This window comes from Mus pahari, chromosome 20 (genome assembly GCF_900095145.1).
Source record: "Mus pahari chromosome 20, PAHARI_EIJ_v1.1, whole genome shotgun sequence".
Taxonomy (NCBI): Eukaryota; Metazoa; Chordata; class Mammalia; order Rodentia; family Muridae; genus Mus; species Mus pahari.
The window spans coordinates 34894910-34907571 of NC_034609.1; the positions used below are offsets into that span (position 1 = coordinate 34894910).

The following is a 12662-nucleotide window of genomic DNA, read 5'->3' on the forward strand; positions in this document are numbered from 1 at the left end:
GAGGAAGTCTGACCTCTGTCGCCGACGCCCGGCGGCTGAGAGCCGTCCTGTCCCTGGACCGCCCGGGGCGCAGGCGGTTGGGTGGGTGGGGACCTCCGAGGCCGCAGCTAGCCGCCGCGCCGCAGGGGCCGCGAAGGGGTTAACCCGGCGAGGGGGGGGGCGGGAGGAGGGAGGGGGCGCGGGCCGCGCGTGCGCTCTGCCGCCCTCCATTGTCTCCACGGCGGCGAGGAGCGCCGGCGAGCGCAGCCCGGGACCGAGCGGGGCGGCGCGGCTGGCTGGCGGGGCCGGCGGCGGCTGGAGCCGGAGCGCGACGCCACGCGACCGCGGCTTCCAGAGCTCCGCCTGGCTGCCCCACCGCCGCGAGCCCTCCCGAAGCCTGGAGGAGTGAGGGCCGCCGGCGCCGGTCGTGGAGTCTTGAGACGGGGGACGCGAGCGGCGCGGCGACCGGAGCCTCCGCCGCTTCCTGCTGCGGGCGGGCGGGCGGTCGGACGAGCGGCCTCCTCCGGCGCCTCCCTCCCTTCGCTGCGGCTCCTCAGGCTCCCGAGCCCGGGGGCGGCCTGTGGCGCGAGGCACCCGCTCCGGACCGCGCTTCTTCGGACCTTAAGGGGAACATGCATTCGGCTTGGACAGTTTGAAATTCTTAGTTTGGGGTCCCCGCTCGCTTGCTTTTTCCACCCCGCGGATTTTTTTTTTTTTTGAGGATTTCCTCTCCCCCCCTCACGTTTTTTCATTTTTCTCCCCTCGGGGCTCTTTTGTGACTCCCCCCAACCCCAACCCTCCGCCTTTATGTTCGCCCAGCCCTCCACCCGCTTCTGAGCAGTGGGGGAGGGTCTCAGCCTCCACGTTCCCGCCCCACCGGGGCCCCGGCGAACATGGGGGGCAAGCAGAGCACGGCGGCCCGCTCTCGGGGCCCCTTCCCGGGGGTCTCTACGGATGACAGCGCCGTGCCGCCGCCGGGAGGGGCGCCCCACTTTGGGCACTACCGGACGGGCGGCGGGGCGATGGGGCTGCGCAGCCGCTCGGTCAGCTCGGTGGCGGGCATGGGCATGGACCCCAGCACGGCCGGAGGGGTACCCTTTAGTCTCTACACCCCCGCCTCCCGCGGGACCGGCGACTCCGAGAGGGCGCCGGGCGGCGGAGGGTCCACGTCGGACTCCACCTATGCCCACGGCAATGGTTACCAAGAGACCGGCGGCGGTCACCATAGAGACGGGATGCTGTACCTGGGCTCCCGAGCCTCGCTGGCGGATGCTCTACCTCTGCACATCGCACCCAGGTGGTTCAGCTCGCACAGTGGTGAGTCCGCGGGTGACGGAGGCCTTGAAGGGTGGAGTGCAAGGGAGGGCGCGCCGGGGCGCCCGAAACCTCTTAGTGTGCTAAGGTATGGGTATGAAGCTAACTCCTGCCCTTCCCCTGCGTTCCTTCCATGTCAGAGGATGAATAGGATCAAATAAGATAACTACTGCCTAGGGGGAAAGCTGCCTACTAGGCTTGTGGAGCCTGCTGCTTATGACTGCAGGCATGTGTTCACTTGTGGATGGCTGAGTGAAACCTGCCTATTGAGGTCGCATTTATTAGCGTCACGATCCTCAAAGGTCTTGTCAGAGAGAGACTGTTCATTTCTGCCACTGCAGCATGGTACCTACCTTTCTGGTTAAGGAGGTAGTGTCTTCTAAACAAAGAGTGAGAAAAGAAAGAAAACTAGGGGCAAGTGATTCTTGGATTAGGGTTCTTACCCTCGCCAGGAAAAGGGAGGTGGTTAGCTTTTCCACCCGACTGGTTTGCTGTATCAATTGTTTAAAATGGAACAGGAGGCCGGCTTAGACAGGTGTGGTCTGCTCTGTGGAAAGCCTCCCTCTTTGGGTTTGCAGGACCAGGATTCTGGTCTCTCTCGTGCTGCATGCAGTAGATTTGGCTCAGGGACTCTCACATCCCTCCATCTTTTCTTTTTCTCCTGCTTCACGATAACTGCTTGTTCTTCCCGTGATTCTGCATCTTTCCCCCCCCCCACCCTTTTCATAGAGCACAGGAGAGGTGGGGTGGTATTGCCCCACAGTTGGCACATGACTGGGGAAGAGGAAGATGGAAAGGATCAAGATGAACTCATTCTGTGCACTTCTGGTGACAGGCCAGGAAAAGACTGAAGGGGGATTTCCCAGGCCCTGGCTGGTAGGGCAGCAAAGGCCTGGCAGAGACTTCTACAGGAAAACAGGTCTGTCTGCTTGGCTGTCCTGAGAAGCCAGGGCAGGCCTCTAGAAAACCGGTCAAAAGGAGTGTGGGGTGGCTGTTTGTTAACTACCAGTCGGAGCGAAGCATTTAAGTATTCAGACTCTAGTGCCTGACCTGGGGAATTTTAGTTACTATGTAGGAGAAAGCTTGCTCCTGTCCTCAGGGTACATTATGGAGAGCTTACCTGTGCGGTCACTGTGGTAGCTCATTTCAAAACAAGGTAGGGCTGGTTGGTTTGTTTTGTATCTCCTTCTTTTGATCAATTCCATAATCTTACATTTTTGAAGTAACTTTGGTGGGTTACAGTGGCTGGCTTAGAGCCTCTGTGACTTTAACTAAACTGCTCGGGATCAGATACAGGCATGTCTGCTTTTGGTACCCTTAGGCATCCGACCTGTGTTAGGCATGTTGGAATTAATAATCTTCCCTAACTAGTTGAGTCCAGAAGGCTCAGCTATATTGGTGAGACGATTATGATTATGTTTGTAAGTTACTGGTATACTTCTAAAACAATTTTGAGTGCTGCAAACAAATTCCTTTATACAAGCTTGTGTGGGGAAGGAGAAAAGGAGTTATCTAAGTCCATCTCTTAATAGAAACTTCTTTATCCTTGTTCCATTGTCAGGTTCTCTGAGTTCCAAAATTTCACACTCTACAGATATGAAGGCTTATCGTTCTCCCCCTCCACCTTACTCCCACCCAGTCATGGGAGTAGGGAGCCCCACTGAGCGATGGGAATACACGAAAAGTTAGAGTCATCCTTTGGGTGTCTTTAAAGTATATGTGGCAGGCTTTGGTTAACATTATAGGTAGTATTTGTATATATTTACTTATTTTTAGTACATAGAACCATCCTGTCCTTTTTGCAAGACTCTGAGCCTATTGAATGCTCCTGGCATCCTGCAGTTCACCTCATCCTGCCTCTCTGAATTCCCAAATGGCTTTTACTGGGGTGGGTGTACCAGTCTGACTGAGATTCCTGTGCCATTCACCAGAGGTGAGCATTCGTTTGTATCAGTGTTCTGTCTCTTAGAACAGGCCGTGGAATTTTCTGGGGCATCCTTTTCTCTTGTTCATGGCTGCAAGGAGAGATGCTGTTACTGCTGTAGAGCCTTGGAGTTATGTCTGAGCAGCTTTTGCTCTTGTGTAAGATTCCAAAGGTAGGGCTTTCAGTGTTTGATTGACTGCATGCCCGGAAACTGATACAGTGCGAGTACTTGGGTTTTCAAGGTGCTTTGGTGACTTCCCACAAGGCAGGGAGCTGTCATTAGTGAAATAAGTCAAAACTGTGGGCTTATGCTGTGTAGAATACTGAGGGCTTTCAGTCTTAGGTCCTCTGCTGAGTAACTTTGACCTTGGACAAGACACAAGCACTTTTCTCTAGGCTCATCTTTGTTATTTTAAAAATAGATGTGGTAATCCTCCATGGTAGCAGCTTGTAACGGTTGTTCTCTAAACCCTAGGAGAGGATATTCTGCAATTGCACTTGTCTTCCGTGTTCCTGTGCCTTCCTCGTGCTGTGACCCTCGCATACTGAGTTCCTTAGGACAGAAATGCTAGCTCTTCCCGTCTTCACATAGATAGCTCCATTGGACCCTTTAGGGCTAAACAGAGATTTTTTTCCTCAGTGGGCACTCTTAATATCTGGCCCTTCCTGTGATTGTTTTCAATCATTTGTGATAATGTTACTTTTTTTTTTTTTTAAAGCACGTTTTATAAGCATTTATCTGCTTACTTATTTTTCTTTTTGTAGTGTAACTAAAGTTTTCAGCTCTGTGAGGCCAGGACCAGCTCTTGAGTGCTGCTGTAATTCTTACACTGCTTAACACTAACTAGTATTTGCTGGATGAAGGAACTTGAATGGCTTATGTCCGTCGACTTATTCATTACTGTAACTCTACTCCTAGTTTACAGGGGAGGTGAGGAACCCAGACAACTGGCTGTAGTTAGCAGAGGTGAGGCTGGAGTGCAGGCCTGGCAGTGCCAGAACACTGGCTCTTTTTATCTATTACTTTGTTTTGTTTATGTGATTATTTATTGTTTGTTTTGAGACAGTGTCTTAGTATGTGACCCCAGTTGGCCTCAAACTTAAATAATACTGGTTGGCTTTGAACTTCTTTTTTTTTTTTTTTTTGGTTTTTTGAGACAGGGTTTCTCCGTGTAGCCCTGGCTGTCCTGGAACTCACTCTGTAGACCAGGCTGGCCTCAAACTCAGAAATCCACCTGCCTCTGCCTCCCGAGTGCTGGGATTAAAGGCGTGCGCCACCACGCCTGGCTCGGCTTTGAACTTTTAATCCTTCGCTTTCACGAAACTTCTGCAGTGTTTCAGTTATAGGTATATGTTGCATATGTTCACCTGTGCTCTAAGACACCACTCTGGCCCCCTTTTGTCTGTTTCCAGGAAATAGTACCCTGGAAAGTAACTAGCCACTAAGTGGGAAGGCTAGGCTCATGAAAAAGGGCCTGGCTCTTAACCTTGAGCAGACAGATGTGTAGTTCCAGGCTTTAGTATATCTTTATCTGTATGTAGATGTCTGTCCTGCAGTCATTGGTGAGGGTCTTTTGTGATAGTATACACAAAAGCAAAGGCTAAGGGAATCCAAGTGGAACATGGATGGCCTTGTGGGGAAAGGCTATTGTTCCTGCCTTCTCTGTCTCCTTAGAACTTGATAGACAGAGCTCCTCAGGAATGAGAACATAGGCCCCAGCTGGAGGCCCTGCTGTCTGGAGTCTGCCTTGTATCATCCAGTTCTCCCATCACTGCCAGAGGAGAGAGCCTTTGAGAAGCATGAACAGCCCTTTCCTTCCACCAGTCAGGTGCTGGGCTTGTCCTGAGGTGATTCTGTGGCTTTTGGTTTTCTGATGCTAAAGGCCTGGCCATTCTTTTTTGTAGTAGTCCTGTTAACTTTGGAGTCGGGGTTTCCAAATGTGGGGAGAAAACATGAAGTATCCAATCCACCTGTGAGATGAGCTTGCTGTTTTCTGCTGTAAAATGGCTGGCTACTGGGACTGTGACTGGCTATTGGGGGTGCTGTTGGTTTGATCTGGCTTCTTAGTCAAGTTATTGTATACATATGTATATTCAAAAAAATCCAAATTTGTTTTGTATTTTAACCAACCCACCAACTGGGGCTAAGATGGAGTGACTTAGAAAAGTGTCTGAATATGCTTTCAGCATTTCTCCTGGGTTCTAGTTTACTGTCACACTAGGATTTCTAAACTTTTTCTAGTCTTAAATAGTGAAGAACAGTTGCCAAATCTATTTGAGTGGCTCAAGAAGTCTTTGTGTCTCACTGTAGGTATGCTAGAGGTAATGGGCCTTTTTGAGCTTTCTGAAAAAGGAAAAGCATTCTGTGGTCTCTAAAGAGCTAGATCTACTCCCTGCCTAGCTCTGCAAAAAAAGTTCCAGCCTTCATGAAGACTTGGTTTTTAATGTAGAATTTTTAGTTTTCTATTACCACAAGGGACTTATTTTCCATGCTTCCTTCAGGCAAAGATAATTTCCTAAGGGTCATAGTTAACTATTCCCCATGAGGTCTGAAAGGCATTGCAAGCAAGAGTGGTTAAGTTGTTAACATGGTTGTTTTATGGATGTGGATATTTAAATATTTAACAAAGACTCATCTCCAACTATGTCACAAGGAATGCTGTAAGCCAGGCCACCCTTAACCAAAGAAAGAGTACTCCTCCAGTCTTGAAGGAACATGCCACATATTTTATTTTATTTATTTATTTATTTATTTATTTATTTTTGTTTTTTTGAGACAGGGTTTCTCTGTATAGCCCTGGCTGTCCTGGAACTCACTCTGTAGATCAGGCTGGCCTCGAACTCAGAAGCCTGTCTCTGCCTCCCAAGTGCTGAGATTAAAGGCATGCACCACCACGCCCGCCTGCCACATATTTTATAACTGTGATGATATTCCACCCAAGTTCAATGGGCACTGAACTCAGAATACCCAATTATAGCCATCAGTGTGGCTCAGCAGAGAAGGGCATGGGCCCAAGCTTGATGAGTTGAGTCAGTCCCCAGGACCCACATGGTGGTAGGAGAGAACCAACTCCCCCAAATTCTCGTCTGACCTCCACATGCCCACATACACACATGCACACATACAGGCACACAAAAAAAGTAAAAACTTGTGATACTTTCAAATTTGGCAGAAAAAACACCATAGGGAACCAGTGTTGCCCTAAGAGGGATGTCGGTCCCACTCTTGTTGAACCTTAAGCTAGGTTAATGATAGCAGGCCTGAGGTTGTGGTACTGGACTCTTGAAGCAAGCTCCAAACCTGAATCCTAACCTTAGTCTTTAGCATAATAGATGAGCGGTGATTTTTAGTCATTCTTTTCCCTGAGCTTTGCTGTGCCCCAGTCTAAATCAAATGGTTGGTTCTTAGCATCTTCACGTTATAATAGGCTTAGGTACCGGAAGGGGCTTCTCAGAGACCTAGCTTCTGTCCTCCTCAATCTTCTGTTCATAGGCACCAGGCTTATCACTGGGTGGTCTCGATGGCACTCGGGAGGCAGAGGCAGGCAGATCTCTGAATTAATGAGCCAGCCTGGTCCACAAAGTGAGTTCCAAGACAGCCAGTGCTACACAGAGAAACCCTGTCTCAGAAAACCAAAGTGGGGGAAAAGGAAGGACCAGGTTTGTCTTTGTATCCTGTCTCGGATGTGCTGGTTGGATAAGAGTGAAGACCAGTGGTCAGGTGCAGGTTTATAAGGACCCAAGTTTCATCCTAAATCAGCTGCTGGGATGGCTTCTGAACTGATGCGGCAGTTCACCTTGCTGTCTCCCTGTCTGTTAGCCTTGGGAGGCAAGCTGAAGGGTACAGTCACAGTATCTCGCTGTTTCTATAACTCAAAGTTAGGGAGACATGACAAGAATTTACAGTGCACTCTTGGACAACAGAAATGAAACAGACACAAACAGGAGCCTCTGATAAGTGAGGGCTCCCGAGTAGCCTTGCTGACTGCCTGGTGGTTTTTAGGGAGCCTCATAGCAATGCTGATGACTGGACCCTACTCCCAGAATTTAGTGGTGCTGAGGAGACTCCAGAATCTGAGTTTAAAACAGATCCAGAGAGTACAGTTCGAACATGTACATGTAAATTTAGCTTGTCGTGAATTCCCTTTTTTCCTTCTGAAACAGAAAGAACTTGGTGGGTTGTTTGTTTTGGTGCAGCCATTATTTTTGATGCTGTTAAACTAGTTGAGTATTTTCTTTCTTTCTTTTAAAGATTTATTTATTTATTATATGTAAGTACACTGTAGCTATCTTCAGACATTCCAGAAGAGGGCGTCAGATCTTGTTACGGATGGTTATGAGCCACCATGTGGTTGTTGGGATTTGAACTCTGCACCTTTGGAAGAACAGTCGGGTGCTCTTACCCACTAAGCCATCTCACCAGCCCCTAGTTGGGTATTTTCTAGACAGGATCCACACAAGTGTCTTTCACCAACAAGAGCATTTGTTTTGTTTTTCCACATGGAATTAAGCATTTGTCTACTACATAAAGGCCTAAGCCACTGTGCTGTGGTCTTGACAACTGAGTGCCTCAGAACAGCCTGGCAGTAATTGAACCAATGGCCCTTTCTGTGGCTGTTCCCATGATTTTCATGAGGCCCCGCTGCCTCTGGCGGTCTGTACCTCTGTTTTGTTTTTGTTTTTGATTTTGTTTTCGAGACAGGGTTTCTCTGTGTAGCCCTGGCTGTCCTGGAACTCACTTTGTAGACCAGGCTGGCCTCGAACTCAGAAATCCGCCTGCCTCTGCCTCCCAAGTGCTGGGATTAAAGGCATGCGCCACCACGCCCGGCTCGGTCAGTACCTCTGAAGGGCACTGAGTTATCTCACACAAGCCGGCCCAGCAGCTCGAGAGCTGGAGATCTAGGACAACTCCTGACACTGAAGCAGATATATTATGAGTTTCCCCTTTTCCTCTCTATTTCAAAGCAGAGAGTTTCCTGCCTGTGTAGAAACTGACTGCACTAAGACTGAGTACACACAGGGGCCAGGAACTAGTGTAGGTGCTGGGAATTAATTACCATGAAGATGATTAGCGCTCTCTTCAAGAATCTTTGCTTTTTTAACTTACATAAATGATTTATTTATTTTATGTATATGAGCATTCTATGTGCATGCACACCTGCGTGCCAGAAGAGGGCATCAGATCTTATTATAGATGGTTTTGAACCACCATGTGATTGCTGGAAATTGAACTCTGGACCTCTGGAAAAACAGCCAGTGAGTGCTCTTAACCACTGAGCCGTCTCTCCTGCCCACTTTCTTCCTTTTTAAGCATGTTCCTGTGGCTTTAGCGTTGTCGTCTTCATCATGAACACTTAGTGTGTGTGAGGCTGCTGTAAGGCGTTTTTCTGAACTCTTCAGTGATGTTCAGTTTTTTCCCTAACCCCTATTTCTGGTCTGGTCTTTGTGTTTCTAACAGACTGAGAAATGTCTCACATGACCCAGTATAAGGGGCCCAGCCCTCTGTCTTCTCAGTGGTATCTTGTTTACCCTTGGACTTTGAAGTACCTTCGTTGTACCTAGAGTTGCTTTCTTTCTGGTCACCATGTTTCATAGGAAGCATGACTCACTGCTTTTTAAGCCTGTCTGTAAAAGAGCCCCTTGGTCTGGTACATGTAGGTTTCAGAATGCCATGGTATTGATAGTTTTGTGTCCTGCACCCTGGTTGTTTTTTATTTTGATAAAATATGTGTAATAAAATCTACCATCTTCACTATTTTTCAGTGTATAGTTGTAGGCCACAGTAAGAACTGGATGCAAGTAATCGTAAAGTATTTGTCTTGTGACTCTTTTCACTGAGCATAATGGATACCCTTAACCTTCATCCCTGTGGTTGCATCTCCAGTCAGGATTTTCTTCTCTCTTAGGGTTGAACATGTACCACAGGGTGTGTATTTGAGTGTACAGTAGACAGTGTACACCTTTGTATTTGAGTGTACAATAGTGTACACCGAGTGTACAGTAGACAGTGCACACCTTTGTATTAGAGTGTACAGTAGACAGCGCACACCTTTGTATTAGAGTGTACCGTAGACAGCGCACACCTTTGTATTAGAGTGTACCGTAGACAGCGCACACCTTTGTATTAGAGTGTACCGTAGACAGTGCACACCTTTGTATTAGAGTGTACCGTAGACAGTGCACACCTTTGTATTAGAGTGTACCGTAGACAGCGCACACCTTTGTATTAGAGTGTACCGTAGACAGCGCACACCTTTGTATTAGAGTGTACAGTAGACAGTATACACCTTTGCTTCTCCAAGCATCTGACGCATGGATTGTTGTTATCCATGATGTTATCCATGTTATGGATAATGCTGCTGTAGATGTGCAGATACTCTTTGAGACCGTTTTTTTATACCACCACCACCACCTCTCTAGCGATGGATATGTTCTAGGCTCTACCACTGAGCCATATCCCCTAGTTTCCCATATATACCTTGGAGTAAAATGGTTGGGTTGTGTTTTTTGTTGATGTTTTGTTTTGGAGGTAGGAGACAGTCCCTCTTCTCTGTTTTGTTTTGTTTTGTTTTGTTTTCAAGACAGGGTTTCTCTGTGTAGCCCTGGCTGTCCTGGAACTCATTTTGTAGACCAGGCTGGCCTCGAACTCAGAAATCCGCCTGCCTCTGCCTCCACCTCCCGAGTGCTGGGATTGAAGGGATGTGCCACCACACCTGGCCCCTCCTCTCTGTTTTTGATTCAGGTTGGTTTTTTTTTTTTTTTTTCCTTACAGTCCAAGCTGACAAGCTCACTGTGTAGCTGAGGATAAATGTGAACATCTGATCTCCTGCCTCCACCTCTGAGTGCTAGGATTTCCTGCCCAGTTTGTTCATGCTGGTGACTGAACTTGGTTTCAAACACTGCCTTGAGCTACCTCCAGATTCTCTGTTTCAGAACTTCTGTTTTCTACTCTCTCTCAGGTCTTGCTCTATTGCTGTCCTGTTCTATCTGGAATTCACTGTGTAGACCCTGCTGGGTTAAATTCAGAGATCTGCCTGCCTCTGCCTCTCCAGTGCTGGGATTACAGGCTCAGACTCACCATATCTGGCTTTTTAATTTAATTTTTTTTTAAAGATTTATTTATTTATTATGTAAGTACACTGTAGCTGTCTTCAGACACTCTAGAAGAGGGCATCAGATCTTGTTACAGGTGGTTGTGAGCCACCATGTGGTTGCTGGGATTTGAACTCCGGACCTTCGGAAGAGCAGTTGGGTGCTCTTACCCACTGAGCCATCTCACCAGCCCCCAAATTTAATTTTTTTTTAACAGTGAATGAAAATGGGTTCAGTAAAGAAACAAAAATAGCCGTCCCTAGGTGAAAAGGCAGAAAGTTCATCCCAGACTGCCAAGGCTGTCTAGGAGAGCAAGGAAAAGCGACCAGGGGAAGATTTTCAGGGTTAAATGGGAAGGAGAGAAAATGGGGCTTGGGAGCTGGGGTGGGGCTTGTGGGCAGGGACTGAGGGAGCCTAGAGGCTAGCACTGACCTTGACAAACTTGATAGGTACCACCTTGTTACTGGAATAGCCTCAAGATCCTCTTGCCAGAGATAAGGAAAACAACTCCCTTCTTGCCAGCAGGAACTTTCTGTAAGCCCCCAGGACAATGGGGGCCTTAGACCTTAGGAAAAGGCCTTTCTTGGGAACCAGACAGATAGTCACTAACCTAATGAGTAAGATTGTAGGTTATATTTCTGTCACAGTGATTGGTAAATATGATTTTGTTTTTTCCTAGCCATTTATGTATCTTTGAAGAAATACAAATTCAGGTCATTTGCCTGTTTAACAGGTTTTTTTTTTTGTTTTTTGTTTTTTGTTTTAAACTTTCATTTAAATTTAAAACAGCCTCTGCAGTTTGGAATGAACTTTCTTGTTTCTAGTACCCTTCTCTCTATAAAATATGATTAAAATATGATTAAAACATACTTCACAAACAGTTCTTCCAAATTACTTCCATATTGTGTGCTGTACAATATCTTCTAAGGTCAAAGGAGGTCTCTTAGTATGTGGGAGAAACAGAGTTACTCAGACAGTTTGGGACAGAGCTAGAAAGTCCCCAGACCCCAAGCCTCTATGGTCATTTTGCTCACATTTCTGAGCAATTTGGAGACATTTTTGACTCTCCCATCTCGGTAGCTTTTTTCCTGTAGAGGAGAGCTGGCTAGGACTCTTATCCTGATTACCCCCTAAGGACTCTAGAAATTCTACAGTAATTTAAAGGAGCCCTTGGGATTCCATACTGACAAATTAGTTTTGTGAAATACTGCGTATTCTTTTATTTAGACTCTCAAAGATATAATACTGTTTAAGATAGATAGGAAGCTTTCTAAAATACCATTTACCTCTGTAACAACTGTCCCCAGTACCCACATAGGTCATCAGTTACTGGTTTTACTCATGCTTGGTCAGGTGTTGTTGAAGCATCTATGCCCTTGTAACCAGATGCCCTGGAGAGGTTCTGAGACCTGTGATGAGTGCTGACTTGCAAGCTAGTGGCCTTCTATCTTAATACCTGACAAACCCAGTTATATTATGTACGAGCTGGGTTTAATCAATCAGTTCCTACTCTTCTCTTAACCTAAAGGCCAAATGCAACACAAAAGGCTAAGCAGATATAAATGTCTCCTGCATTTGGGTCTAGGAACCTCCAGTGAAGTGGCAGACCTATGAAAAATACTATCATGAGCTGTTCTATTTTGCTGTGGCTTTGGAAAACCTTTGGATTTCTTTACTGAAAATTTGTTTGGGGAAAAAAAAAATCTTTTTAATGAAACAGTGTGAGTCACAAAGCAGCCACCCCTTCTTATAATAGCATTTCTCACCAGGGGAATTTTTGGTAGCTGTTGGGGGAGGGATGTGAGTAGGTTGTAGATGATACATCCCTTGGTAGAATACAGCCAGAGGCTGCTGCATGACAACTCTGGTGCTTTCCTTGCTGGCACCAGGCTCTGAATTCAAAATGCAGGACAGCAGAACAGAACAGAAGAGAGAAGCCTGGGTTAATGAGAAGATGCCACAGCATGAACAATGAAATTGGAGCCTCGACATTGTCAATCTGTTCAAATCCCATTGCACTGTAGAAGGATCATGAAACAGGCCCAAGGTCAGAGCACTGGAAGCCACAGAGGTGGCTCTGGGTTCTGAGATGGCAGCTGACCTAAGGATGCCCATCCATGGGTCACAGGTAGCTTCTGTCAGTGTCTGTGTTTCTTATTTCCAGACTGAAGTTACAAGGTCAGAGCACCATCATTCAAAGAGTGGATTTGTAGAGCTGTACTTTACCCTTTAATACTTTTGGTTCAAATTGGGTTTGGGAGGACTGGAAAAATGGCTCTGTGATTAACAGCACAGTTTGTTCTTCCAGGGGATCCAACACCCTCTTACAGGCAAAAACTCCAGTCACATAAAA

The 12662-nt window shown here is 47.0% G+C and overlaps 1 protein-coding gene across 2 annotated transcripts in view; it reads left to right on the forward strand.

Moving 5' to 3' along the window:
• Window positions 1-230: 230 nt before the first annotated feature.
• Window positions 231-12662, forward strand: part of Znrf1 (zinc and ring finger 1) — an 89841-nt gene continuing 77409 nt past the window's right edge. For both annotated transcript variants that reach the window (XM_021220500.2, XM_029532352.1), the window contains exon 1: window positions 231-1296. In XM_021220500.2, coding sequence (XP_021076159.1) covers window positions 873-1296 — 424 coding nt within the window. In that variant the 5' untranslated portion in view covers window positions 231-872. The remainder of the gene's footprint in view (window positions 1297-12662) is intronic.